The sequence below is a fragment of the Canis lupus genome, chromosome 6 (genome assembly GCF_048164855.1).
Source record: "Canis lupus baileyi chromosome 6, mCanLup2.hap1, whole genome shotgun sequence".
Lineage (NCBI taxonomy): Eukaryota > Metazoa > Chordata > Mammalia > Carnivora > Canidae > Canis > Canis lupus.
Window position 1 is genome coordinate 19,603,359 of NC_132843.1, and position 27,619 is coordinate 19,630,977.

At 40.3% G+C, this 27,619-nt stretch overlaps 1 protein-coding gene and 1 long non-coding RNA gene across 6 annotated transcripts in view; one reads left to right on the forward strand and one right to left on the reverse strand.

The window, feature by feature from the left end:
• The window catches only part of CHST9 (carbohydrate sulfotransferase 9), a 241,262-nt gene that overhangs the window by 10,586 nt on the left and 203,057 nt on the right, over positions 1–27,619 (reverse strand). For all 4 annotated transcript variants that reach the window (XM_072829108.1, XM_072829107.1, XM_072829106.1 and 1 more), the window contains one exon: positions 25,135–25,172. In XM_072829108.1, the coding sequence (XP_072685209.1) occupies positions 25,135–25,172 (38 nt within the window). The remainder of the gene's footprint in view (positions 1–25,134; positions 25,173–27,619) is intronic.
• On the forward strand, positions 8,413–14,729 carry LOC140635096 (uncharacterized). Of its 2 annotated transcripts, XR_012032449.1 has the most exons (4): positions 8,413–8,466; positions 11,305–11,426; positions 12,788–12,922; positions 13,345–14,729. It is a non-coding gene; the product is annotated as an uncharacterized lncRNA (long non-coding RNA). The 2 variants fall into 2 exon arrangements; XR_012032448.1 differs by lacking the exon at positions 8,413–8,466 and having other exon boundaries at positions 10,606–11,426; positions 13,345–14,728.

The window sequence follows — 27,619 nt, forward strand, 5'->3', positions numbered from 1 at the left end:
GTTGTTTTTGGGGTATTCTATAAAGCCCAGAAGAGTTCAAAGTAATAAATTACCATTTAAAATTGTAGCAAGGGTAATTATAAAATCCCCATGACCATTTCAGTTTTCCAAGCACTTGCAAAAAGATATTTTTTTTCCTTTGGAAAGTGTTTTATTTCATAAAATTCAATTATAATAACTTAAAAACTACAATCATACAATTTCCTTCACATGTGAAACCTTTCCTCCTTCCCAAATGTAGAATGATTAGGGAATCCAGAAAAGTTTACTTGATGCTTTTCTATGTAAAACTGTATGAAAAGTTTCCTTGTCAGTGAGATTAATCAGCCTACCTACCATCTACTGTTCATCTGACTACATCCTTCCTACAGTTCTTGCAATGACTGCATAAGAGAAGACACAGAAGACAGGGTTTACAATGTGGTATCCTCTCTTAGGGATGAAAATTATAAGGACTTTGGCTTTTACTCTGGGTAAACGAGGGAGCCTTTGAAGGGCTCTGAGAAGGGAAGTCACATGATAGCACTCAGACTTGAAAAGGATGGTTGAGAAGACTGGCCGAGAGATATACATATAGGATTTTCAGCATGTTATTGGAAAAAACTAATGAATAAATGATGTGCTATGGGAATAATGCATGGGACCACCACCCTAGTGTTGGAGGGAGTGGTGGGGAAAGTTTCCTAGAGGATATCTTTTATCTACCTATTATCTATCATCTATCTATTATCTATCTATCTATCTATCTATCTATCTATCTATCTATCTATCTATCATCCATCCATCCATCCATCCATCCATCCATCCATCCATCCATCCTAGTTATCACTGTATTCCCAGTGTCTAGAATGGTCAATAGTCTATAGTAACTGCTCTCATATATTTGTTGAATGAATAAATGGAAATAGGTCTTCCTAATTGATTAGGACCTAGCAAATTGAGCAAAAGAGTAGAGATATAAAGCACTGTGGATGGGAGCTATCTCCAGGCATCATGGTCCTACTGGCTGAGCTTTTATATGGGGTGGGGTGAGAGTGAGGAGCACTTCTTTCTAGTGCAAGAAGATTGTATGAGTAACCCCTGATCACCATACACCACCTTGAGTAGCCACATAAAACAGCTGCCCAAATCTTCCCTAACATTCACCCAAATGTTTATAGTTTCAACTCTAAAACCATTTGTCTCCTATCTTCTCAGAGACTGCCAGGATGACTTCAAAGCCCTAAATCCATCTTTACTTTAATGAATGATCCGAAGTTCATAAAGTTTCACAGATGTTCTGAAATTTGACTTGAGCTTTGGAAGATCATAGGGTTATTGGTTGGCTGCATGGGAAGTACTTAGCACAGGCCTGAAATAAAACCGTCAATATATTTCTGCTGCTACTTCTATTACTACAACTATAAAATAATAATTGCTATTATTATTATTTTATAGTAGTAGTAATAATGCTTTATCCTGGTGACCTAGTAAATTTCAAGATTCCTCAGCTGTGCATTATTATCCAGACTATAATTTGTGTGTCTCTACATGTACCCTAATTAGTTCTCTCCCTGCCCCACTGACAAGAATAAAAACGAAATCAGCCTTCCACTGTGCTCTCTGGACCTTCTGATTGTGGTCATCAAAATCCCTTTTAATCTCCAGAGACTTCTGGAATGTTTGTTTCCCATGGCTTTTTTCTACATGAAACCTGGCTGGCCCCCAAGACTCTGCTTACCTTGTACCTTCTCAAGTAGATACAACTTTATTTCCTTGAACCACTTGTCCCTCAGGCCAGAAGACAAGGAACTAATTCCTTGTACCTCACTGCTGCTTCCAGGACATGTCCCCTGGCAAAAGCTCCTGCTTCTGTGAAGTACATGTGTCCTGCTGAACTTCCTTTCCTCCTCCTTACGCTGTTGCCTGCCTTTACCCATGATCTTTTCACTTCATGCACTGAAGACTTTAGCTCCTAGCTTAGACTTTGGTTCTCATCCCCCTTCTTGTCATTGAGTGTGGTGACTCTGACACCTAATAAACTCTCAGCCCCTTGACCACCTCGCTTTTAAAAGAAGTGTTCTTTATTGCACATAGACATTGACATCACCACAGCCTGCGCCACCTCCATCATCTCTCTGCCAACCATCCTCTAACCTGGCGGCTCATTGCTACTTACAGTTTTGCAATTCTTTGACCACTTCTCACTATGTTACTGGAGCTTTTAGCAGCCAGCACGCCTGGTTCTTCTATTCTCTCTTAGGAAGTCACCTCTGTAGGGAGGTGTTCCCTGTCTACCGTCTCTAAATTATGCTCCCCTTTGAGGTTCTCTCCCATATAAGGTTCCCGAATAAGAATGCTGCATATTTTCCTCATTGCACTTATTGCGATGGGAAATGATTTCATTTACTTACTTTTATGCTGTCTGCCCCTATTCCCACCTCTTTTGCACTAGAATATGACTGCAGGGAACTTATCTTTTTTTTGTTCTCTGTTGGATCTTTGGTACCTAGCATGTTGCCTGACACATGGAAAATGATCAATAAATAATTGTTGAATGACCAAATGTGACTTTTTAAAACCAGAGGTGGATTCTTTATTTCACTAGTTTCAAGATACAGTACAAAACAAATCCGTACATTTCTCTATTAACAGGATTTATTTACACAATTATATTATACTCCCACCAGCCTTTATACCATATTTAATTAAATAATAAATAAATTTACAACAAAGCCTACCACGGTGATCTTGCCAATGCCAGCTTATGGTCTTTTAAAACTCCTCCTAGACATTGATAGTGGTTATATCTTATTGTATCATGATTACAATTTCTTCTTTTTTTTTTTTTTTAAATCAGAGAGACTAGTGTCAGCTTGTCATTCCAAATAGGAAAAACAGTGCATGTATGATGACTCCTTGCACTTAACCAAGACATCCTCCTTGTGTACACAAAATCAGACTTGTACATGCACAAATAGTCACTTTAAAATACAAATAATTTTTATTTGGGGTATTTTAGATTTTCTTGAAATACTAGGTGGAAGGAGAAATTCAGTTTCTTTTCAATGACTGCTCCACATTTAAAAAATCAGGGAGTGCCTTGGACAATACGGTATTCAGAAATTTAAATTTTCACTTATATTGGAGAGCAATGACTGAGGAAAAAGATTTTCACAAAAAATAGAAGTTTCTTTTGCTTTATTTCTTGCAGTAAATGTGGTTTTACCTTAGTGATGGGCTTCCAAACAATTGTTTGGAAGGAAATGAAGTTGTATCTACTTGAGAAGGTACAAGGTAAGCAGAGTCTTGGGGGCCAGCCAGGTTTCATATAGAAAAAGCCATGGGAAATTCCAAATAATTGTTTTATAACCTTGTTAACAAAAAGTGTTAATCGAAAAGTCAAGGTAAGTTAGATAAATACTTTTGTCAAGGTGCTGAAAATCTGTACTCAAACAAATCTTTGGCAGAAGAGAACACAAATAAAATAGGTACCTGTAGAGCTGTTCATGCTAAGGTAGGCGTGGAGGGCTTGCAGCCTCACCTGCCTGCCGAATCAGATTGGTTGAAAGTCACTCCCTGCTTCCTGGGACCATTGGGAGGCTTTGCTAGCAGTCTGCTTCTCAGCCTCACTGAATCTTTGGGGGTGGGGCTCCGGTCTCTAACTTAAACCAGCTCCCCAGGCATTCTGCAGGCAGTAATGGCATTTGAGGAACCACTCAACTACAGTATTGCAAATTAAAGTTAAAAAAAAAAAAAAGAGTTCATCTCAGATCATCCAGGAGAGAAAGACATCACATCTGGTGGGTGTGAATAGTGTAGTGAGTAGACAAATAGTGTGCTGCGGGCGGGATGTCACAGCAACCCTCACACAGACCACATGGAAATCCATGTTCCCCAAGTTACTTTCTAATGACTAGTTTGGCTAGAGAGTTAACTGCATGAGGGATAGGTTCATTGTTCATAAATGAAATTTCAGTCTCCTGTTAGTTTAGTTTTCTCAGCTCTGACTAAATCAAGGGGTGGACAAAGGGTTAATTGTAAGTAACGACATCTCAGGAGGCTTTTTGTTGGATGGCCACTTGACCTTCTCTTAGCACCCCTTATCTCACCATCACTCACCTTATAAAAACCATTATTAGGGTGTGGTGGCCTCCTTCCCTACCCCCATCTCCAATCCATTTCCCTCAATTTACAGAAAAGGCTTTCCAGGCCTGAGGGGTTTGCATTACTAAAATCGAGATTAATGGTCTTTTATCTTTTTTTAAATCAATATTTTTATTAAATTTTTAAATTTTAATTCCAATACAGTTAACATATAGTGTTACATGAGTTTCAGTGTATAGTATAGTGATTTCACAATTCTATAAATTACTCAGTGCTTATCATGTTAAGTGTACTCTTAACCCCCATCACATATTTCATCCATCCCCCACCCACCTCTGGTAACCATTAGTGTGTTCTCTGGAGTTAAGAATCCATCGTTTGGTTTCTCTCTTTTTTCCCCTTTGTTCATTTGTTCTGTTTCTTAAATTCCACATATGAGTGAAATCATAGGGTATTTGTCTTTTTCTGACTTATTTCACTTAGTATTATACTCTCTACATCTATACATGTAGTTACAAATGGCAAGATTTCATTCTTTTTTATGGCTGAATAATATTCTTCTGTGTGTGTGTATAAAGCCTCATCTTTATCCATTCATCTATCGATGGATGCTTGGGCACTTCCATAATTTGGCTATGAGATGATGTTATTTTAAATTTGAGGCTTATACAAATGAATTTCCACCACCATCATCATAATGCCGATAACAATAACAACAGTAATAAAAAGAGTAGACTCTTACATTGCCATTTTCCCTCAGGACAACTTGTTCTGCTTGTCCCCAAAACAAATGTCTATAAAGCCAAACGTATCCTGTTCCTTCTCAAAGTGGCTCCTCCTGCGCTTTTTTCTATTTCTGAAATGGCTCTATTACATTCTGGCCACCCACTCACAAAATCTAAGAGATGCTTTAACAATCAGAAAGTAAATTGGTTAATTTACATCTCATAATGTCTTTTAAAATTTTTTTAAATTTATTATCTCTTAATTGGATGTTCTTTAGTACCCTACTAATTGGGCTCCCTGAAAATTATTGCCAAATAAGTCTTCCTAAAACATTTTACTTTTCATCCCTTAAAATCTGGAACTGGCTCAACTATATATAAACCCAAGTTCGGATCCCTTAGCTGGCATCGGTAGCCTGTCACCACTGGGCTTGTCACTTTGTGCTCCGCTCCTGTCTTGACACATACTGTCTTCTGCTTGCTTCCATCGGGCTCTCACCACTCTCCACTCATGTTCTCCCCCTTGCTTGGGACTTTCCAAATCTCCTAGACTGATAGAAAATCCTGTTCTTCCCTCGAACACTACCCACGACTCCAGCAAGGGATTTTGCTCTTTTCAAAACAACGTTAGTATTTAGCCTGTACCACCTGAAAAAAGAGATTTTATTCCAGCTCACATTGTGATTTGGTTTTCTAATTGGGGAAACTCTTTTAACTACAGCTAAATTGTACATGAAGGCGGAAAGCTATAGTTTTCCATAAATACCTTTGAAGAATGGATATGTTTGCCAATTTAGTTAAAAGATAGATTACTACAGATGAAAAAATGAGTATTAAAAGAAATCCAATGGGGAAAAAAACACTGTGGACTATTCATGAACTCTGCAGTAAACTTGAAAGACTTGTTACCACACAATAGACACAGAGCCAGATGCCAAGGATGGTGGGCTGGATAAGACAAATGTGATCCTTGCCCATAGGGAGCTGATATTCTTATAGCAAAAATTACACAACTGACTAATCTACTACCACAGTGGCAAAGGCTCAGCAGCATGCTAGTAGAGCCTGGGACAGCAGGGTATAAGGACAAGTCTGACCTGACTTGAGTATTAAGTCTTTTGTTGAGCACCTTTTATTTTACCCTGGTTAGTTGTTATGGTTAGTTGCTCAGGTGACTACCTCTCCCATTTATTTTAAATATTAAAGGACAATGCACAGTGTTATAAATCTATGGAACCTCCACTAGCATCTAGAATAGTCTCTTGAGTAAACATATGTTTTAAATTTAATTGAGGTAAAGAGCAACATCATTCCCGTACTTCCCTTTATTCAGGCAGTTAACTTACGTTGGTTTTATGCAGTTGATAAGTATTATACTTCTGTAAGACTTTATCAGCTATTATGCTATTAGGTATCTCAAGGACTTTGATCATTCATTCATCACACATATATTGAACTACTATTATATGCTGTGTTTGGCATTGTATAAACAAAGACAAAATAGATAAATTGTACAGTCCCTTGTAGAAGCCAAAGTTTAATTGGATTGATAAAAGTAAGCAGTTTATGAAAAAAAAATGTGATAATTGCCATAATGAAAGGATACATAGGGTATTGGGGAACAGAGACCAGAGTATTTAGTTTTTCTGAAGACAGTTTTTGAGGTAAATCACACAGAGAAATGCCACCTGGGATGAATCTGGGAGGATACTGGGAGTTGGTAGGTCAACAAGCCAGGGCGGAGTGGGGGTGGGGTAAAGACTATATAAGCTGGCAATGAGCAGACACTTGAGGGACCAGAGGCAGTTAAAGGGAGAGGCTAGTAGGTTTGAGATTGACTCCTCATGCCCATATAAAAAGTCTAGACTTTACATTGTAAATGACAGGGATTTTCCATAAGGCAGGGACTGAGAATGAACATTCTAGTAGCGACAGGGAGGTACAGCTGGCGGCAAGTGGAATTCTTAGGAGAGGAACCCAGACTATGAAGTAAGAATGCAGAAAAAGGGAATTATTTGAGGTAAATTTAGGAAATTGATCAGACTGGAGGAGTAGAAGAGTGGAGGCAAAAAAACAAAACAAAACAAAACAAAACAAAAAAACAATAAGGATGCCGCCCCATTTCCCACAGAGGGGAAAGAGGAGTAGTAGATATCATGGGAAGCTATGGGGTGGGTGTGGGTATTCACCATCTTCAGTTTCAGACCTTTGGAGTTTGAGGTGCCCTTGAGAGAGAGGGGTGTCGGTATTAGGACTCCAAAGCTAGGTACAGATTTGGAAGCTATTGGCTGGTGGGGGGCAGGGGTGCGAGCTGAACGTATAGGTCTTGATGGTGTTACTTAAAGCTGCCACGATGATCACAGCATCTGCTGAGTTTGAACGCCTGCCACATACCAGACCTGTAGCACACCATCATATATTGCTAGGATAATCTTTCACTTCCTTTTTACAGATAAGAAATGGAGCCTCAGAAACATTAAGTGTATAAGGCACACAGCTTCAGAAAAAGGGATATTTCATGAGCCCAATTTTTTCCCTGAATTCAGAGTGTCTACAGAGCCTGTGTCTGTTGTGGGGGGAACTCTATGGGCCATTAACAGATAAATCTGATGATGAAAATATTGGGGATTAGATGTGCCCCTTCCTATCATTGAGTTTTGACATTTTTCTAGTTTAATTATATAATATTACTTTTAGTAATATATCTTTTGCAATTTGTCCTCAATCTAAGTATGAGTGCAGTTAGACTTCTTCATACCATCATGAAGACCTAGTTAATTCTAGTGGTTAATAAGGGTGATGAGGGCAGGGTGTGGGATGCTTGAAAGCCGATCCTTTTTGAGGATGCAAACCAGTGTGTCTCTGCTTGGTCCCTCTGTGCCACTGCTGTTCCTCTCAAATCTTAAGCCAAAGGCTCCAGAAGCTGATTGCGTAGTTATGGGAGGGGTAAAGACCGACTGCATTTCCCCAAGTCACTGGGACAGCACTGGGGGAGGAGTGTGAACATACAGTCCTAATATCCAACCCATCAGCCCCGTCTCCTCCATTCTCATGCCTTCTTCTTCCATCTTCAGTTACTCATTGAACAAATGTGTCCTGAACGCTTACTATGTGCCAGGCACTGGGCTGCATCTTGGAGGTATTGCCAGCAAGTCATAGTTGGTCTCTGCTCTTATGGGGCAGCCTCAGGAGCAGGGGAGGGGAGGGAGATACAGGAAAGAAAACCAAGAACTACCGCACTTATGGCAGGTGACAAGACAGGAAGAAGGTGTACAAGAAAGGAGCGTTTAATCCCAGCTTGGAGGGCAGGGAAGGTTCCCTGGAGAAAGTGTGCGCTGTGCAAAATCATTTCCTTCTCCTGGTCCGTGACTTACTTCCTCTATCTAGAATATTCTTCTTCATTTTGTTTGCCTAGTTAAAGGGCCAGGGGAATGGAGCAAGCCAATTTAACCACTGCATCAACCCCCAAAACAAGATATGGGTTATGTTCATTTTACAGATGAAAGACTGGAAGCTCAGCGAGTTTAGAGAACTGGCCCAAGTTAACACAGGGATTGCTAATGCTGTGCTTCCAATCTTACTCATTTGTGGCTTTTTTTCAGCGGCGAACATCTAGCAATCTACTCCCTGTTCAATGCCCATTTAATGCATTGATGTAAGTAAAGCATAAAGCATATGTCTGTCACAAGAGAGTATGGTAGTGGAGAACTGCGATTTTTCAGTCATGGGGACCTGGTTTTGTGACCCTTTCTTTCATTTTCTACCAGAGTAACCTTGGCTAACCTATTTTAGTTCTAAGCTCCAGCCTTCCTGTCTCTAAAATGGGGATAATAATAGCATCTACCTTGCAGCAGAGTTGAATTATAGGAAGTGTGTGGAGAGTGAGCAATACAAAGTATGTTCTCTAGAAGTATTAGGTATTTTAGTTGATTTATTCCTTAAATATTTATGAGCATTCTTGTCTATGTGACAAGCATTTTCTAGGTGAAGACTGCTTTCCCTCTGCTTTTTAAATCTTCTCTTCTCACTCAAAACACAACAATGCTGAGTCTAGGATGATTGCTCAAGGGGGATAAAGCTGAGAGGAAGAAAGAAGGCAGATGACAACTGAGAGATGGAAATGGGAAAAGAAAAAAAATTCAATGGGAGTGGTGGTAAAGACAATGAAAGAAGGCAGAAGAAAAGGAAGCACACTTACAGTCACAGGAAGGAATAATAATACTTTGAGCTAGGGAGTAAAGAGAGAAACTACTGATTTTTAGTTCTCTCTCAGCAGCCACCTCCAAATCATTTAAGCTGCTCGAACACAAAACAACAGTTTCAGTAGTGAGGCTATTCAGGTTGATCCAACAAGCTACTTCTAGAGTCACCTCGGTTGCAAGAATTGACACTATAATTTCCTTTGCCAGTTCTTTCAATTTTGGATGTAATCCCTCTCTTTCTTTTTTTTTTTCCTTAAAGCCAAATAAATGTAAAATGCAAGCACTGAGGATGTAGCACAATGTCAACATAAAGGGGCAGGTTTCCACTGACAATAGTGGTGTTCTCTGGTTGGGCAAAACCGTCAGGGGCCTAAAAGAAACATGACCTCAATGGATGGAAGCAGATAAGACTTCTGGCCACTGTGTTCAGAGGAGTCCATTGTGCTTTTATAGATTTATCATTTTATCTTTCTTCTAAGTTTTCTTGAGAAAATGAGGCTATTGTTTTCAAATTTATGGATCAATAAAAATACTCGTGTAATAATTTGTCCACGGTCACCCTGTGGTGGAGGAGTCAGGAACACAGTCCAGTTCTCTATGTCCATCCTAGAAGAATGAGCAGAACACTTTGCTTTTTAAAGAAACTCGAAGCTTTAATGAGGAGCTGCAACGTGGTAATGTGAAATCCATTCAGAATGTTTGATCCTCACAATGTTATTGCTGAGGTTGGCTTAGGGTGAGAGTGACAAAAACAGTCAACGATATTTACAGTACAAGAAGCAGAGTAAGTGGATGTTGCACTGCAAAGACTTTGATATTTCACCAGAAATGTAGTTTTTTTTTTTTTTTAGAAATGTAGATTTCTAATAAATGTGGAATAGGGCTCTTTAATATCTCCAAGTGGATGTTTAGTTTTCTAAAATTAGTAATTGTCACCCAGCTTCTCATCCCCTTATAATGAAGATGAACAACAATAAGAGTGTGTATATCTGAGAAGGTTCTGGGAGGGACATGGAGGAGGCAACCTTGATCCTGACACCTTCTAGACAAACAGTTGCTGGACAGCTCTTGTTCTGGTTTTCAGGAGTATAATGGGGAAGAGGGGGCCTGCTGCCCTGGGTTGGAATGTCTATTTATAAAGTTTCCTTGTTTCTTCCTTCCTTCCTTCCTTCCTTCCTTCCTTCCTTCCTTCCTTCCTTCCTTCCCTCCTTCCTTCCTTCCCTCCTTCCTTCCTTCCTCTCTTTTGCTTCCTTCCCTCTTTCCTTCTTTTCTCTTCCTCTACTCTTGTCTTCTTTCTCTTTTTCTTTCTTTCTTTCTCTTTCTTTCTTTCTTTCTTTCTTTCTTCTTTCTTTCTTTCTTCTTTCTTTTTCTTTCTTTCTCTCTTTATTTCTCTCTTTGTTTCTTTCTCTATTTCTCTCTCTTGTTTCTTTCTTCTTTCTTTCTTTCTTTCTTTCTTTCTTTCTTTCTTCTTTCTTCTCTTTCTTTTTTCTCTTTCTTTCTTTCTTTCTTTCTTTCTTTCTTTCTTTCTTTTTTTCTTTTTCTTTCTTCTCTTTCTGTGGTATCATAGATATGGATTAGTAAGCAAGGGGAATGAGTCCATGAGGCGATACTGGAATTGGGGACCCACTCAGGGTGGACCAGGGGCCAGGGAGGGTCAGAGACCTGGACTGACAGTGGAGGAGGGGGCTGGAATGCTTCCATGGGATGGAAAGGTAAGTGCAAGAGAGAAGAAAGTCATTGTGAGGCCGGGAACATGGCTGGGTGGATCCACAAAGTATAAAGAACATTTAATTTTAAGTCAGATCAAGCAGGCTCTCCACCAATTAGTTGGGTGGCTTCAGGGCAGTGTTTCCCTAGAAGCAGACCTTGGGTCAAAGATGTGAGTGCAAGTTGCTAATTTGGGGTGATTCTAGCTGATAATTGTAGGAGAATAGGGCAGTAAGGTAGGGAAGAGAAGGCAGAGAGAATAGGGTGAATTTTAAAGAAAGTTAGCACAGTAGGAACTGGATCTCAGTTCCACTGGGGAACTTTCAGAGTTCCAGAGTTATCTCACCAAATCCCATCAGCCATGGTTGAGGCTCCTACAGGGAAGAGGTCTGGTAATTCTAGCCTGCTGTACAGGAGGCCAGGGTAAACTCCTTCAGGCAGTTAGTTACAGGTGTTGGCAGGCAGCTGGAAGTCTGGCCAAAATGCAAGGAAATATTAAGAGACGAGAGGATATTACAAAGGCACAGCCAGTGTTCTTACAGGAAGTCAATTAACATTCTGGTTCTGTTTCCCCATTTTTAAAGTGAGAATCCTAATATTTGTTCTTGGACATGTTGAAATGGAAACGATGGCATGGGCTACCATCCAGGATCCCAAACACCTTGCTCCTTGGAAGTGCTGCTTGCCCTTTGGAAATGTTCACAGTGTGAGTCTGTGTATATATGTATAAAATAAGGTTGAGAAAAGAACTCCTTATGACTGGATGGAATCTCATCCTTTTGAGCCCAACTAGACTATATAGATCTGTAAGAATTCTCTTGCCTGGAGCAGGCAGTCCTATGGCCTAGAACCAACTTTGAACAAAAAAGTCTCTTTGAATCCATTTACCTAAGTCCATCCTAAAATCTCATCCCTCTGATTCTGACACTCTGGTGGCAGGAAAAAAGGAGTCTTTTTTGAGAATACATTAGATAAATGCAGTTTCAAAGTACCTAGTACAGTGTCTGCCATATAGTAGGTTTTCTCCAAAATGTCAACGTATCCTGTCTCTGTGCCTTCCTTCCTTCTCTCACTTGACATTGGGCATCTCATCCAGAAGGCCTGCCTTCCCAGCTTCATACTGAAATGACCAGACAACCAGGCCCTATTCCTGTAAGAAGTAATAAGGTTGGACACCAATTAGGGATAAGCGCTTGCTTTAAGGGCAGCTTATCGGAGGCCAGCTGGCAACTAGTGAGAAAGTTTGGAGCAATAGCCTCTGCACAGATGTGTGGACGGTCACTAACTAAATCCATTAATTCATCTCCCATCTGGTTGTAGACTGGAAAACATGGAAAGATTTGGCTCATTATTGGCAAAAAGAAAAAAAAAATAACATCAACCTTAAAGAGAATAGCTGCATCAAGGCAATGGTGGAGGTGAGGGCATTGGCATGAGCTTCAGTCCCAGTAAGCAGCGTCTACTCAAGAGCCCATTTCTTTCCAATCCATTGCCTACCAGTCCAAAGCCACTTGAGTTCTGGAGCAGCAATGCTGTGAGAGCAACAGTGATGCTGGCAGGAACACATTCCATTTGTCTTATTTGGCTAAGCATCTGCCAGCCCCAGATCAGATTTGCCTGTGTCAGCACCTTTGAGTGACACGCAAGCCCCTCTGGCTTGCTTGCCTGCATATTTGACAACTCAGCTTTACTCTCAGGCCACAGCAGGCATCTCAGGCGTCAATGCTACCGTGGGTTATCTGGGCCCTGTCCTGGGAAGCAAGAGGTGCCTTAGGTACCAGATCATGCCATGGCGATCCTGAGGCCATGTTGGAAGGGGGTTTCTTTTTGGGATTTCAGTCTGAGGAGGAATACAAAGGGATAATGTAAGATATAAACTCACAACAAAGGAGAAGGACAGAGAGGCAAGGAGCAGTAGAATGAGTTACGAGATGGAGGGATCAGAATGAACAGATCTCTATCAAAAGAGAGTGGTAATCAAAGTGCATATTCATAGGTCTTCTGTCTTCATGCATTAAATTTTATCAGCTTTATCTTAAATATATTATCTTAATATAAATTTTGAAGTTTTTTGAGGTTTCCAAAAGGAATTCTTTCTCCTGAAGACGACTCTACTTGATTTGTCACTGAAATGTCTACTAGAAGTACCCACGGCCCTGGCCATGGATTCTCCTTTTGGTCCCCCTTTCTTCACAAGGCCAGGTATGAATGGCATTGGTCTTCATCCCTTAGTTTGAGGCTGGGAGGTGTCCATACAACCTCACTCCCCAGAGCTGGTATAGAATAAGCTCCTAGTAGATGCAGGAGGATCACAGAGAGGTACCTGCCATCTGCAGCCCAGCTTCAGTAAATGCAAATGAGACACTGGCAAAGGTGAGTGGTGGTGCTGGGAGTCGTCCAACTTGTTCTGTTGCTTCCTTTAGGCAGCAGAGTCCAAGTCCCAGGAATCAACATATACCTGGGGAAATGCTTCTTCCACCACCCATTACCTACTAGTCCAAAGCTACTTGAGCCCTGGGAACAGCAATGTCAAGTGGGAGAGCAGGATTGGTGTAGATATCCAGCCACAATTCTCTCATCCCCAGTCACTGATGGATAGGATTTTCTGTCTAACTTATTTATAGAGACACTGATATCATCAAGCAAGCAAGGATAATTCTCTGAAAGACCTTCAGACATGGCATCATCGCCTCCCTGTCCTCACTACAACTCTGTAATCTGCTCCTTGGAAAGAACAAACACATCTTGGCATGCCTTGCTCAGAAATAATATCACAGCTTATTGATTCCACCGACTCCCTCACAAGAGAAAACTGTGCTCAACATGGGGAAGGAGGTCTCAGGCTCCACACCGGGTCTTCTTGGGGTCTTCCATCACTGAAGGCCACTGGTAACTAGTCTATAGCCAGTATGGTAACTGGAAGTGGATAGATTTGAGCAGGATACAACTGTGAACACCAAAGACAAGACCTGCACTTCTAGACCAGTTATCAGTCCAATGAGAAAACCCTCTTGCCTCACCTGTGACTCATGATCCATCCACTGAGATTCCTGGGGTCACAGCATCCTGAGCGAGGAGGGGCGTATTGATACTAAAGGGCTTAGGGAGGGTCAGTTTGCCTGTCCGACCCCTGCCAGGGCTCCAGTCCCCTTTAGTTAAAGGAAAGCTCCTGGACCAAGGCTGTAGGGAGAGGGTGAGTGGCAAGAGTAGGTTTTGGATGAATATACTTGCTGCTTTACTTGTAATTGTCAGCTGCTATCAAACTAGTACTTTTCTACTAAATCAACCTCACTCACTGGAATAGGATGTCTAACGGAACAACCTGGTGGGAGCTGACTCAGCCTCCCATCTGTAAAACAGAGAATGATGCCTACCTAATGGAGTTGTGAAAAATAAATGAAATAAATACATAATGCGTGATATGCAGGATATATTCATAAAATGTGGCTTTTAACCACGACTTCCATATTTCTGTTGAGAGCATCACCTTTCTGCAGTAACCCTGGGGGCCTTGCATTAATTTCAAAGTCTATCCACTTTCAACTATCAACATAGAACTCACACATTTTTTTCATACCTAGACTACTGTCGCTGTCTGGCAGCAGAATTAATTAAGCTAGGCATTTATTTGAGAAGTATTTGTTGAGCATCTAATATGTGTACTGTTTAACGCCTTGGGTCCTGCTCTCGTGGTGCTTATGATCTCATGGGTGGAGGTAGATAACGAACAAATAAACAAAAGAATAAGCAAGAAAAATCTCAACGGTGGTTAAGTGTGAAACAAATGCTAAAGCAGAGTGATGTGATAGAGCGTGAGTAGTGGGGGTGGGAAATGGAGAGACTGTATGAAATAGACAGCGAGGGAAGATCTATCTGGGGAGAAGCTACTGGAGCAGAGATCTGAATGACAAACTTTACAGGCAAGGGCAGTGAGCACAAAGAGTCCTCGCGTGGGGATGAGCCTGGCCACGTGGAAGGACAGATGGTAGGGCCCATGTGGTTGTCACATGAGCAACAAGGGCACAAGAACACAAAATGAAATCAAAGAGAAGGGTGGGACCATATTTTGTAGGAAAATCAGACGGTGAAGATCATAGGAAGGATGCTGGGTCTCATCAGAAGCATTAAGATTAGCCCCTGGAGATTTCAGAAAGGGCAATAACATGATGTGACTGGCGTTTTATAAAGCTCACTCTCCCGGGCAAGTGGAGAATGGACTGGGGGCCTGGTAGGAGTGGAAGTAGAGTAGCCTGGAGAGAGACTGGTGGCTGGTACCACTGGAGACAGAGCAAACCGGAAGATACAGATTACGGTTTTAAGAAAATTCCACACTAATTTTCCTGAGGTCATTTTTTAATTCCCAAAACTTCCCTGCCAGCACATAGAGTTCCCACTGGATCAAATTTAACTAACTTTGGTTTCAAGTCCTCTACGATCCTTCTCTGGCCACTTTTCACCAATTGTTGACTTCTCCAAATTCCCACAGTACCTCTGTGGGTACAGTTAACAGCAAGTAAGCAATACCATAGTGTGTCATTCTGTGTGGCACTGAAGGCATGTTCGTCTTCTCTTCCAAGATAGACAATCCCTTCAGAAAAGGGTCTGTGCTGGCACTTTCCTCCACATCTTGTCACACCGAGCTCAGCTCCAAGCAGAGGGCATGTACTAAAATTGCTTATTGATTGATTAAAAACATACAGGAGCAGCATTCATCTCCTCCGTATTTCTTTTGTATGAGGAAGGGTGATTATCTGTCAATATTCATTGCACCATTGAGCCAATATGCAGTGCATTAATCATCTCTGAGATAACCAGATGAGGCTTTCTTGTAATCTTTCTATTTTGCTGAGATAATTTCACTTGCTTTGGAGTTTATGAGGCCATAAGTGGCTCCCATCTGTTGATGAACATATTTCTAAGAGTCATTTAGTATCAAGTATGGAATACTTGAGGGGAAGTTAAATTGTAACTTTTATATTAAGTGTCATCTTAGTAACAGAATCAAAATTGGAAGCATGTGTTCAATTTTGGTCTTTCATTTTCAAAGCTTTAGGTCAGGCAAAGAATTAATTTCATTTGTTTACAAAGTAGATTATGCCTAATAAAATCTATTTTGTTTATGGTCACATTTTAGTCAATCCATTGCCTTAGAAAATGAGAGAAATCTGATTGGCTAATCATTCAACATAGTAAATTACATTATTCCACATCCACAGAACATTGGCCTAATTTAATTATTCAGTAATAGCATGATGAAAATACTCCCCTTTAATACATTTTGAGCAAAGCGCATATCCGTGATGAAACAGTGAAGAATCATGTTTATTTCTTCCTTGTTTGATGCCTGACCACAGAATGTAACATAACACTTCTGTGGATAATAACTTTTTCCACATTAAAGATAATAAACACAAGGTAGCTTTCACTAGGATCCTTACTGGTACTCTGAATTTTCACTAGTTGTTTGTATATTTTACAAGAACAGAAATTGGTTTTCTGGTAAGTGTTACTTTACAAAGTAAAGTTGAAATGAAATTGGTTTCAATTTATGCCTAATAAAATAAATAAGTGGGATCACTTTCTCTCCCTACTAAGAGGTAGAAAAACTCTTCAGGACACTTTCTTTTATTCCTGAGATTCTGACAAAGACCAAGGAACATTTCCTCAACAAAGTGCAGTTAACATACAAAAGTTTACACAAAATAAAAAGGAAACCTCTTGATGGATATGCAGGGGATCTGCCCCAAGGGGTCTAAATCATGTATATAACATGGATATTGTAAAGTTGGTCCAGTATTAATGACCACGTCTTGTTATTTTTTTTCTTTTTTGGGCTTTTAGAAATACGTATTGTGGTCAAATGATGGAAATCGTGAAATTCAAGCTGATAACAATAAAACAGTATTTAAAGTTTTAAAATACGAAGGAAATAGCTTTTTAGAATCATTATATAGAGTATATCTGAATTGAGCAATGATAAGTATATGTTACAAAAATATTTCTGATCCCTTGATCACTGCTTCTTAAAACACAATTTTTTATGTCAACCAGACACTTTTACCCAAAATGATGACCCTCAAGTGCCTCCTTCCCACAGTTTCAGCAGACATCAAGTTTGCATTTGATTCCTTACTCAGTTCCTTATCATGAGGAGAAAGAGTAATATGGGTAAAATAGTTTAAAGGTAGACAACAAAACAAGACCAAGCCAAACCCTGTGGCTTCGAGTATATATTAAAATATGATGACAAATTGGCTCTATGGTTCATTTTGATCAAAGCTTTAATCCTATAAGTGAAACAGAGACGTTCCACTCGGAGGTGGTGTTTGAGCTGGGGAATGCTGCTCATTGTACTCCTGGCGCCTAGAACTTGGCTGCTGATGCTTGTTGCTCTGTGCAGAGAGAATAATCCCAAATGAGGGTGCTAACCATTTTGCTCATGAAATCTGCTAAGCTGAAAAATTCCCATTACCCAAGATATTCATCTTTAGCTCCAACTGCTAGCAAGGAGGGAGGGATATGATTAGAAAAGACTCAAAAGAGGGGAAGAAAAAGAAGAGAAACAGATTGATGAGAATATCATTTGTGGAATATGAATTTCACTGGCTTATTGGGTGATAACATCTTAGGTGGCGTGATTTGCTTACACTGGAGAGCAAATTAGCTATTTTTGTTCTTTTTAAGAGATGCTACATTTTTGGCATAGAGTTATAATATCCCACGTTTTCTCACATGAGTGTATATACAATGGCACAGTTATAGCTAAGAAGGAAGAACTTATAAAAGAGTTTTCAGAAGTAAGCTACTTTTCTGGAAAATAAAGGAACAAGAGAACATTTTATAGTTGGTGAGAATAAAGGTTTCTACTTCCATTCTTGTTTTATATTCATGGTGTTTCTGTTTGGGCTCTGCTGAGGAAAATTGCCAGTGGGCAGCGGATTATCCCAATGTATACTTTTTTTTCCCCTTTAGTTTTTAATCTCTTTTCAGGTGACAAAATAGTTTTTCTCTTAGAACAGATTCATTTTATTTTTCACTTATTTAATTTAAAAAGTAATTTAATGCTTAACAGGAACCCCAGAGTAGTATATGCTCATCTTGATTGTTAGAATGCTTCAGGGAAAAAATAAACTTTACCACATTGTAAATATCTGTATTCTAGGATCTCATAAACAGTTGCTTCAGCAATAGTGTTAAAACTGGGGTGCTGATTAGGGTGGTCAGGAGTGGAATCACTTAGTTAATAGAAAAACTTCCAGAGCAAGTAGCAGTAGAGACCAAAAGCAAAGAGAAAGGAATTCAGAATGATATATACTTGGATTCTGATTCCAACTTTGCCACTCACCAACTGTGTGTGCCTTTAAATAAAGGTATTTAAAGCAATACACAATGATGGCTGGTGCTTATATAGTAGAGTTGTATTACTTCAATCTTGGTGTGTGATTTTGGGCAAGCTACTGAACAAACCATGAATCCGTTGATTTGTACCTACCTCACAAGATTACTGCTGTGAGGTTTAAATGAGATAATTTTATGTAAATTTAGCCTAGTACCTACACACAGAGGGCTCGGTAAGCACCTAATAATAATGTTAGCTGTTATTGTCAATAATCTAGTGCTAAGCATTGCAGAACTTGAAAAATTACTAAATCTTTCAAGCTTGAGTTCCCACCTGTATAAAAAGGAGGTTAAAATATGTACCCTCATAGGGTTGTTGTGACAAATAAATGAGAGGGAGCATTGAGTGGCTGGCATGATCACTGGTCGCAATTATTCAGAAGCATTTTAAGTACTTGAGTGAGAACTATCTGCATATTTGATTGCTAATGGATCATGTAGTGTTGCTAATAAACAATTCTCTTAATCTCAATCATTATTTGCTTCTTAGTGTTGATGCTTTTAAAGTACCTGAGGGCCATTTTCTCATCCTCCCTCTGTCTTAATGGTATATTTCCATAGATTGCTGTCTGTCGGTTTCCTCAGACACTCTTACACAATATTTTAATTTCCTTTGCTTACAATTAAAGAAGTGAGTCCCAGCCTTTTGACATTTACACCTAAGTATTTTCTAGATAGGAAGCCATCTGACCTTTAATAAAGATAATCTCTTATAAATCCTTCTTTGTTAACCACGATGCATGCTACTACCACTTTTGGATCCTTTCAGTCTTGCTTTCAAGGATTCTTTAAAAGAGACTCATAAATTGGATAGCGTTTCTAAAGCACAACATCCAGTTCTGAAGGTAATCTGAAAGGAGAATTAGGGGGATGGGATCTTTACAAGTTCCATTAGGGCTAAACTTGCAGTGAGAAACTCTCTTTAGGTCAAAGTTGTTTCCTTGAACGCATGGCCTTTTTGTTAAGAATAGTGCAAGGTGGTAATATAATCCCACTTTAAATTTAGAAGTTGTAAAGTTCATGCTACACTGAAAAGGTATCAGTGAATGGCACTGCCATCCTTACATTCAAGAAAAAAGTCAGGTGCTCATGTATTGACCCAAGCAAACCACTTAACATTCTACAGGCTGTTATGGAATGTGGACACAAAGATGAAATAGAGGTGTGGGTCTCTCTGCCCTTCAATTCTTCCAACTCTCTGACAGTGTGACCATTATTCATAGAGACCATGGGCACTTCATAGTTTATCCTTTCTGTTTTTGCTGAGATTCCTTACTGGAGAGGGCAAAGGACAACACTTGGTTCCTGCTGTGTAAGAATTGATAACCAACAGTTTAGAGCCATAGAGTATAGGGAATAGACTGCCCACATTTAGCAGTCCCTTTGGCTACCAGGTTAATATTTGGTGACTGAAAAAAATGTACATTTGACCAGCAACTGGTCAGGTGATTATGATGTGCAAGGTCTAACAATAGACATTGAAATGATCCAAACATGATTTTGTCTCTTTAGGATGAGACTATCCAGTTACAAAATCATATATGGACAAATAATTGGAATGTAGAATAGAAAATGCAAGGATCTGTAGCAAAAGGGCTGAAAAAAATATGAGACCATAGAAGAGAGATTAAGTATTCTTAGATAAATTACGTTGAAGGAAAGCTTCATGGAAGAGGTGGTATTTAAGTTAGGTCCTGGAATATGAGTAAATTTTGCATGTGCAGGAAAAGAGGTTAGTGTGTTGGTGGAACAGTTTTATATAACATAATAGTTTTACATAAAGGAGCAGAATGGGAAATAAATCTAGGGAGGTGGGGAGCATGCAATCCAAAGGATTATGGGGTCACAGGGCCTTGGATTTCATACTCCAAGGCTAGCGTTTTATCCTATAGGCAATATACAAGTGGGTTCAATCTTGGCTTTTTATGAGAATCACATATTGGGTTTTAAAGTTGCAGGTTTCTGAGCAGAATCATTCCCAACATTTGTGGGGCCCAGAGCAAGAGTATGAATGGAGGCCCACATACTGTGTCTAAATATTTAGAAATTTCAAAGTAAGCAATATCCAATATATGGCCCCTCATTTCCACCTGGGGTCTACAGCCTATCTGAGGGATTGCTCGGGGCCTGGAGGCTATAGGAGCCCCACTCTCTCTGGAGTCCATTAAAGACCTGAGTGGTTCGTGGACTTCCAGGAGGAAGACAGAGCAGAAGCTGTAGTCAGGCCAGAGACTGGATCTGTTGCCATGAAGGAGGTGGATGATTCAGGCTCTTCAGATTCTTTGGTACGGGGTACAGGAGGGGCAAGGGAGGGAGGTGGGCAGTGGAGAACATAGTTCACTTACCTCACACCTCGCTTTTCTGACCTCGGGATTGCCAGGCAGTTCTAAGTACCACCTGAAACTGTACCCCTCCAAAGCAGAGAGAAGGGAAGAAGTACACTTACCTGAGGAACACTGTCTGCCTCCACATCCGCCTACTTCAGAGGATGTAGGGTGGTTACCTGGAAGCTGTAGCAGTTCCTTCCTTGGTTTCAAAGGGCGCAGGCTGATTTTTTTAATCTCTCAGCCCGATCCTATCCCACTTGATGAGAGGGCCCAATTCAGCTGATTTGTCCTGCTCCCATATTTTATGTGTGCTCCACTATCAAACTTTAAAGCATGAAACTCAAAAGAAAAAAATGTCTTTGCATTTCTGCATTGGTGATGTCGGGGACTATCTAAAGCATATGACCCCTTTTGGCCTGGTCTAAGTGTTGTGCTAGGTCAGAACCCAACTACTGACCAAGCATTTCTTGGCTTGGGGTAGGAGTGCAGTCTCTGGGTTTGTGCTCACAAAGCTCCATGTGTGAGTATAAAGCACAGGTGGGGTCATAATCACTGCTAAACATGGGGAAGCTGTTTCTGTTTGATTTTTGTTTTGCAGCAGAGGAGGGATACAGATGGTTGGTATTTTAGAAAGCAAAGAGGAGGGAACCCTGGGTGGCGCAGCAGTTTAGCGCCTGCCTTTGGCCCAGCGCATGATCCTGGAGACCCGGGATTGAATCCCACGTTGGGCTCCCGGTGCATGGGGCCTGCTTCTCCCTCTGCCTGTGTCTCTGCCTCTCTCTCTCTCTCTCTCTCTCTGTGACTATCATAAATAAGTAAAAAATTAAAAAAAAAAAGAAAGCAAAGAGGAGCAGAATGGAAGATTGTGGATGGAGGCAGGAGAGCCTCATGGAGCAAACAAGATGAGGGCCCAGAGGAAGCAGGGCCTGTGGGCTGGGCATGGGAGGAGCTGGATGGAGGGGTGATAGGAGATTACATCAGAAGTGCTTAGTGGTCAGGGGGAGAGATGGTGTTAAAGGATCAGAGGTCCCTAGCTTTTTATGGTTGAATTGTGCCCCCAAACAGGTATGTCCAAGTCCTAACTCTTGATACCTGTCAGACCTTATTTGGAAAGAGGGTATTTGCAGATGTCATGAAGTTAAGATGAGATGGTTAGGATGGGCCCTAGTTCCACCTGGCTGGTGTCCTTACAAGAAGAGAAATGATGGGGCACCTGGTGGCTCGGTTGGTTAAGCATCTAACTCTTAGTTTTGGCTCAGGTCATGATCTTGAGGTCCTGACATCCACCCCCCAAGTCTAGCTCTGTTCTCAGTGGCGAGTCAGCTTGAAGATTCTCTCCCTCTGCCCCTCCTCCAACTTGCTCTCTCTCACTCAGATAAATAAGATAAATCCTTTTCTTTAAGATTTTATTTATTTGAGAGAGAGAGAGCGCGCACACAAGCAGGGGGAGCAGAAGAGGGAGAAGCAGACTCCCTACTGAGCAGTTAGTCCAACACAGGGCTGGATCCCAGGGCACCGGGATCATCACAAGAGCCGAAGGCAGATGCTTAACCGAATAAGCCACCCAGCACTCCAAATAAAATAAATCTTAAAAAAAAAGAGAGACATGTAGGGAGGATGCCACTAGCCAACAGTCAGAAATGGAAGCTGTAAGTAAGCAATGCAAAGGACCTCTGGCTGCCACCAGCACTCAGGATGAGGCACAGAGGGATCCTTTCTTGCAGGTCTTGGGGGGGAGCATGGCTCTGTTGACCACTGGATTTTGGGCTTCTAGCCTCCAGAACTGAGACAATTTCTGTTGTTTGAACGTACCTAGTCTGTGGTGGTTTGTTACCAAGCCCTAGGAACGAACGCACAGCTTTGATAGCACGTCAACAGTGCTGGCTCTCTCTGAACTGGGCATTCAGTGAAGGCAAGCCTTTGTCCCAGCCAGTGCCTGAGCGAGAATGTTCTCCCCTACGTGCACACCCTCTGCACAAGAGATGGAGCCCCTCTTTGTCACCTAGTCTTGTAGAAACAAAGTATTAATTCACGATGGTTTTCAATCATCTACTCTACAAAAAGGCATCCATGGAAGGCACTAATTTACTACAGATTTCACCTGCCTACTATAGAAGAAGGCAGTTTCCAAGTTGAAGTTAAAAGGTTTTATGTACAGTATTCCCATTCTGTACTGACCATTCTCTACCTCGGTTTCGAAGGTATTTTGGGGTAGCATTTTAAGGTATTATCCTTAATCTCCCATCGTAAAAATTATTCAGAAAACCTACAGGAGATTTCATCTCTAGAAGGAACATTTTTCAGAGAGGAAATTGTTGCAGCACTGAACTGCCAAAGAGACAGCTGAAAAAATGGGTCATGCTTTCATCCCATTCTGGGACATAAGCTGCCAAGCGGTTCACTGCTCATTTTTGTCCTCTTCTCGTAAACAAGCTGCGTTAACAAGTTACTTTAAAAAAGCATACTAATTTCCCCAGTGAATTACACAGGAAAGAATCCAGCATTCCCTCCAGAGAACTCAAATAGTTGTTTGTTCTCAGAGCTCAGGTGTGGTAAAATTGCCGTCCGGCTAAAAATGCATGCTGGCTATTGGCCAGGAGGCTGGAGCTTTCCATTCACTCCAGCCCTGATTTCTCACATTGGTGTGCAACTCGTAGCTTGCTTAATGGGGGGGGGGGGGGGGGGGAGGACTCGATTTTCAATTTCAATTTAATTACGCAATCTATAGTGCCTAGTGGGAAGGATTTAGGGGCAAAGATTAATGCTCAACAGTGCTCTATTTTACATTCTTTTCTGATAAGGAACGCTGTATTGATTATCCAAAGTGAGTTTTCAAATTTGTTTTTTAAAAGTCAAATTTTGGCAGGCTGATTTAAAGAAGGGATGTTACTCCATGTCTTGGTTCTTTTCCCAAATTAGATAAATTAGAAGTGTAAGGTACCTTTTTGGATTGTATTGTCAGTGCATTCTTCAGAGTGGAGAGCTCTTTTCCACTTGGGAGAAGAATCGAAATTCTATTGTAAAATTAGAAATACCAGCTGCAGATACTGATTGAACAATGACTGTCCTGAGAATGACTGTATAACAAATATATTTAAGATTCTTCCTTATGTAATGAATATACTAAGACCCTTCCTTATTATGTTAAAGTCTAAAGAATTTCACTCTTTTATTGGGACTGGAAACCATTATGATTTCATCTGGCAACAAATCAATGTTTCAGATTACAAGTAAATATTTGGTGTTCTATTTTGGTGTCCACATACTGTTAGTTTAGCCAAATGTTAAAAGATGGAAAATAAAGGAAATGAAAGTCTGCCCATAAGAGGTGGCCTTAATATATGTCTTGGTCAATTGCTTTAACTTGTTAACTTAATAAAGAAAACAGGTCTGTTTATAAGAAAAAGTATTCCCTATGTGACTTAAATAAATAAAAATGGTAGCAATAAACTTTACCGGTTAACTGTTGCTCAGCCTTACCAAACCACTTGAGCACATACAAATAATTGAAAACATGGTGATCAAGAAATGAAGCTCGAAAAGCAAATAAACTATGTGAAACAGCTAACTGATTCTGTCATTGCACAATGACAGCATTTTCAAGTATTAAGATGGCTGCTACTATGAGTCGACATTTCCAATTATATGCAAAAGCAAAATGGTACCTGACTGGCATTAAATTTTGCCAACTGAACTGGCGGTGTCATACATTAGCCTAATGAGCTATTTTTAGAGCTTGATGAGTAACAGGGCATCTGGCACAGATTAGGGAAAGCTAGAACTTAATTTGGGTGGAATGACAAGACTAGAATTGGAACTTACTTGGGAGGGCATTAGAAGACTTTGGAAAATGTATCCTTGACTGGTTTAAAAGTAGACTTACCACTCTTCTCCTTGGCAAGGGTGAGTTATAATTTAGGCCAGGGTAGAATGAAAAAAAAAAGTCATAGAGGTGCATGTTTGTGGGTGGAGTATGAGAATGATGCTGTTTTCCCTGAGTCTAGTGACAGAGGCAGCCTTGGGAACGACAGCCTCTCTGGTCTATGGAAGGAGGAGGTGGACTAGGGCAAGACAGGGTTTGGTGAAGGCATCTCTTGGTTTCATGGAAATTCCCTTGCTACATGGAGTGACTCCATGTACCAGCAAATAAAAAGAAGTCTGAAGATTACCTGAGAGATTGGGTAAGAAAATAGTGAAGCAGACAGGAAGATGTTATCTAATTCTGCATAGAAGTCAAATACCAGAATGGAAAGCCAACTTGTATGTTTCTACTGCTGGGGGTTCCACTCTAAACTGTTTGGGAGGCAGTGACTTTCAGCTGGGCAAATTAAAACTTGGGAAAGTCACATAGGAGAATCACTTTAGTTAAAGGAAAAATAGATAAAATTATCTATTTGTAGCCAATGCAGAAGTCATGATACGTTCAGAGGAATGCTCATCAATCAGAACTGGCAGTCTTACTTCTCCACTGTTTCCTTCAGTGGGTGTTGGAGGGAAGGGATGAGGTGGGGAGACAAAGCACTTGGTCATCCATGGATGACCAATTTATTTGTTCTCAGAACCAACAGCATGTATATTGCTCATACCTAATAATTAGTGAAACCTTTTTTTTTCCATATTTACAAAGGCTTGACAATTAACATCTAGAGCATAATTGTACATCACAATTTATGAGAAGTGAGGAAATACCTGGTCGGTGATTTGTTCTTGGATTTTTTCTCTAGTCACTGAAAGAGAAAGCAAAAATAAATGTGACATTAAAGTGTGAAAATGAATAAAATGCAGTACTGATCCTGCTCTGTTCTCACTCAAAATTCCAAAGCAGTCATAGGCTCTCTGTGCATACACTTGTATTGTGATATAGACCTTTACAATCACTCCGATAACTGGGAGAAGAAACAGCCAAATTCTAAATAAATCACATTAGGCAAAGATGATAGAGAATGAAGTAGAAATCCAATAAGGGTGATACCAGAAGAACCCATGAATCTTTGGCAGAGAAATGAAGAGAAGACCAGATAAAAACTTGAACAACCGCCAGTTAAAAGTTTCCAAACAATGACAACCTGTTCAAGTACAATACCAACACGGAGTTCATGGAACCCTGAGGACTAGACAAAGAGCTCTACCGTGGCAGGTGGCAGAAATGCTACTTTAAAAAGCTTTTTTCTTACTCATGTAGATAATAAAGACATTATTATACTTTGTTGTTATGGTGCTGCAGAGATTAAAGTGAAAACCAACAGTTTTATAAAAGGTGTCTTGGTCAGGACAAAAAAAAAAACAGAGTAATGTATGAAAGGTAATGGAGATATAAGGAATAAAGACACTAAAATAATAAAGCTTTGTAGTGAAAACATCCTGAAAGTGATTAATGTTGTATGTATCTTAAATAGAAGGAACAAAAATCCTTGTTAATAATAAATGATCAACAAACCAACAAATGAGAAAGAGGGGAAAAGAAGAAATTTTGTGGCACTACAGTTACTATGTGCTTGTGAACATCTTGATATGATATATACTTAATTAAATGTGTCTTTTTAAAATTTTAAACAAGATAATTGTGCAGTCACTGGCATTTTTAGGAAATAATACAGACAGATCCTGTGTACCCTTTACTCAGTCCTCCCCAGTGGTGACATCTGGAAGATTAAAAGCACAGTATCACAACCAGGATGCTGACATTGACATGATCAGAATATAGAGCATGTCCATCACCACAGGGATCCTTCATACTGTACTTTTAGAGTCACACCTATTTCCTCCTACCCCCCTCTTCTTAGCCTCAGGCAATCACTAATCTCTTCTCCATTTCTATCATTTTACCATTTCAAGAATGTTATGTAAATGGAATCCTCCATTTTATAACCTCTGAGATAGGTTTTTCTCATTTTCCAGAGATTCATCCATGCTGCCCCGTGTATTCTTGGGCATTTATTGCTTTTCATGGCTGAGTAGTATTCCATGGTATGGATGTACCAAGGTGTGTTTAACCATTTGCCCACTGAAGGGCAGCTGGGTAGTTTCTAGATATTATGAATAAACTTCTGCCAACATTTACATAAATGGAGATACCTGGGTGACCCAGTGATTGAGCATCTGCCTTTGGCTCAGGTTGTGATCCTGGGGTCCTAGGATCGAGTCCTGCATCAGGCTCCCTACAGGGAGTCTGCTTCTCCCTCTGCCTATGTCTCTGCCTCTTTCTCTGTATCTCTCATAAATAAATAAATAAAATCTTTAAAGAAAATTTGCACAAAGGATTTTTTTTTTTTTTTTTTTTTGTGAGTGCAAGTCTTTATTTCTTTGGGATAATTGTCCAAAAGTGCAATTACTGTGTTGTATGGTAGTTGCAGGTTTAGTTGTTTAACAAACTGCCAAGCTGTTTTTTTTTTTTAAGACAGGTAATGAATACCTGATATTTACCAATCGATTGATCAACCCATTTTACTAAGTATTCAGTACCAGGCAAGGTGTTATATGAAATACAGCAAAAGTATAAAGAGCATAAAAAATGGAATGACAGTGTTAAGAGTGGGCTATCGTGCCACTGTTACAAAATGCCTGGGGGCAATCTTGGAGTCTTCAGATAATAAGAACCAATTTCCTTTTTTTAATAGTATTGCCCAATGAGCTTATACATTTTAAAATATTTTTTTTTTGTTGGATAATAAGTAGAATGTTTAAAGAAGAGGTAACATAATTTGTGGAAAAAGCTTGGCCTTTCGAATTAGACCACCAGTACTGCCTAGAAGAGGACAGACAGCATCCAGCAGAAGGAAGAGCATGTGCAAAGCCATGTGACAAGGGGGAGGGTGAGGGGTCCAAGGCATGGAAAAGAAGCCATCATGGTCAGAGTGAAGAAATAAGGGTGGGGTTGTGTGGTGTAATATGGTGTGACGTAGACCACTTCTGGGAGACGTGTGATCATTACAAGAGTAGTGGGAAGTCAGTTATTAAGGAGATTTAGGCCTGGGTGGGGGTAGGGACATTGGAACGGTGTGGTCAAATGTGCATTTTTAAAAGAGCACTCAATGCTTGTTGCTAACTGCAGAATAGGCTGGAGGGGATCCTGGGGTGACGGCAGCACTACAAAACCTTAGTTTTTTTCCCCTTAGGAACCAAGGCAAATCTGAAGGAATTCAAGAGAAAAATGAGAGCCCACACAATCAAATCA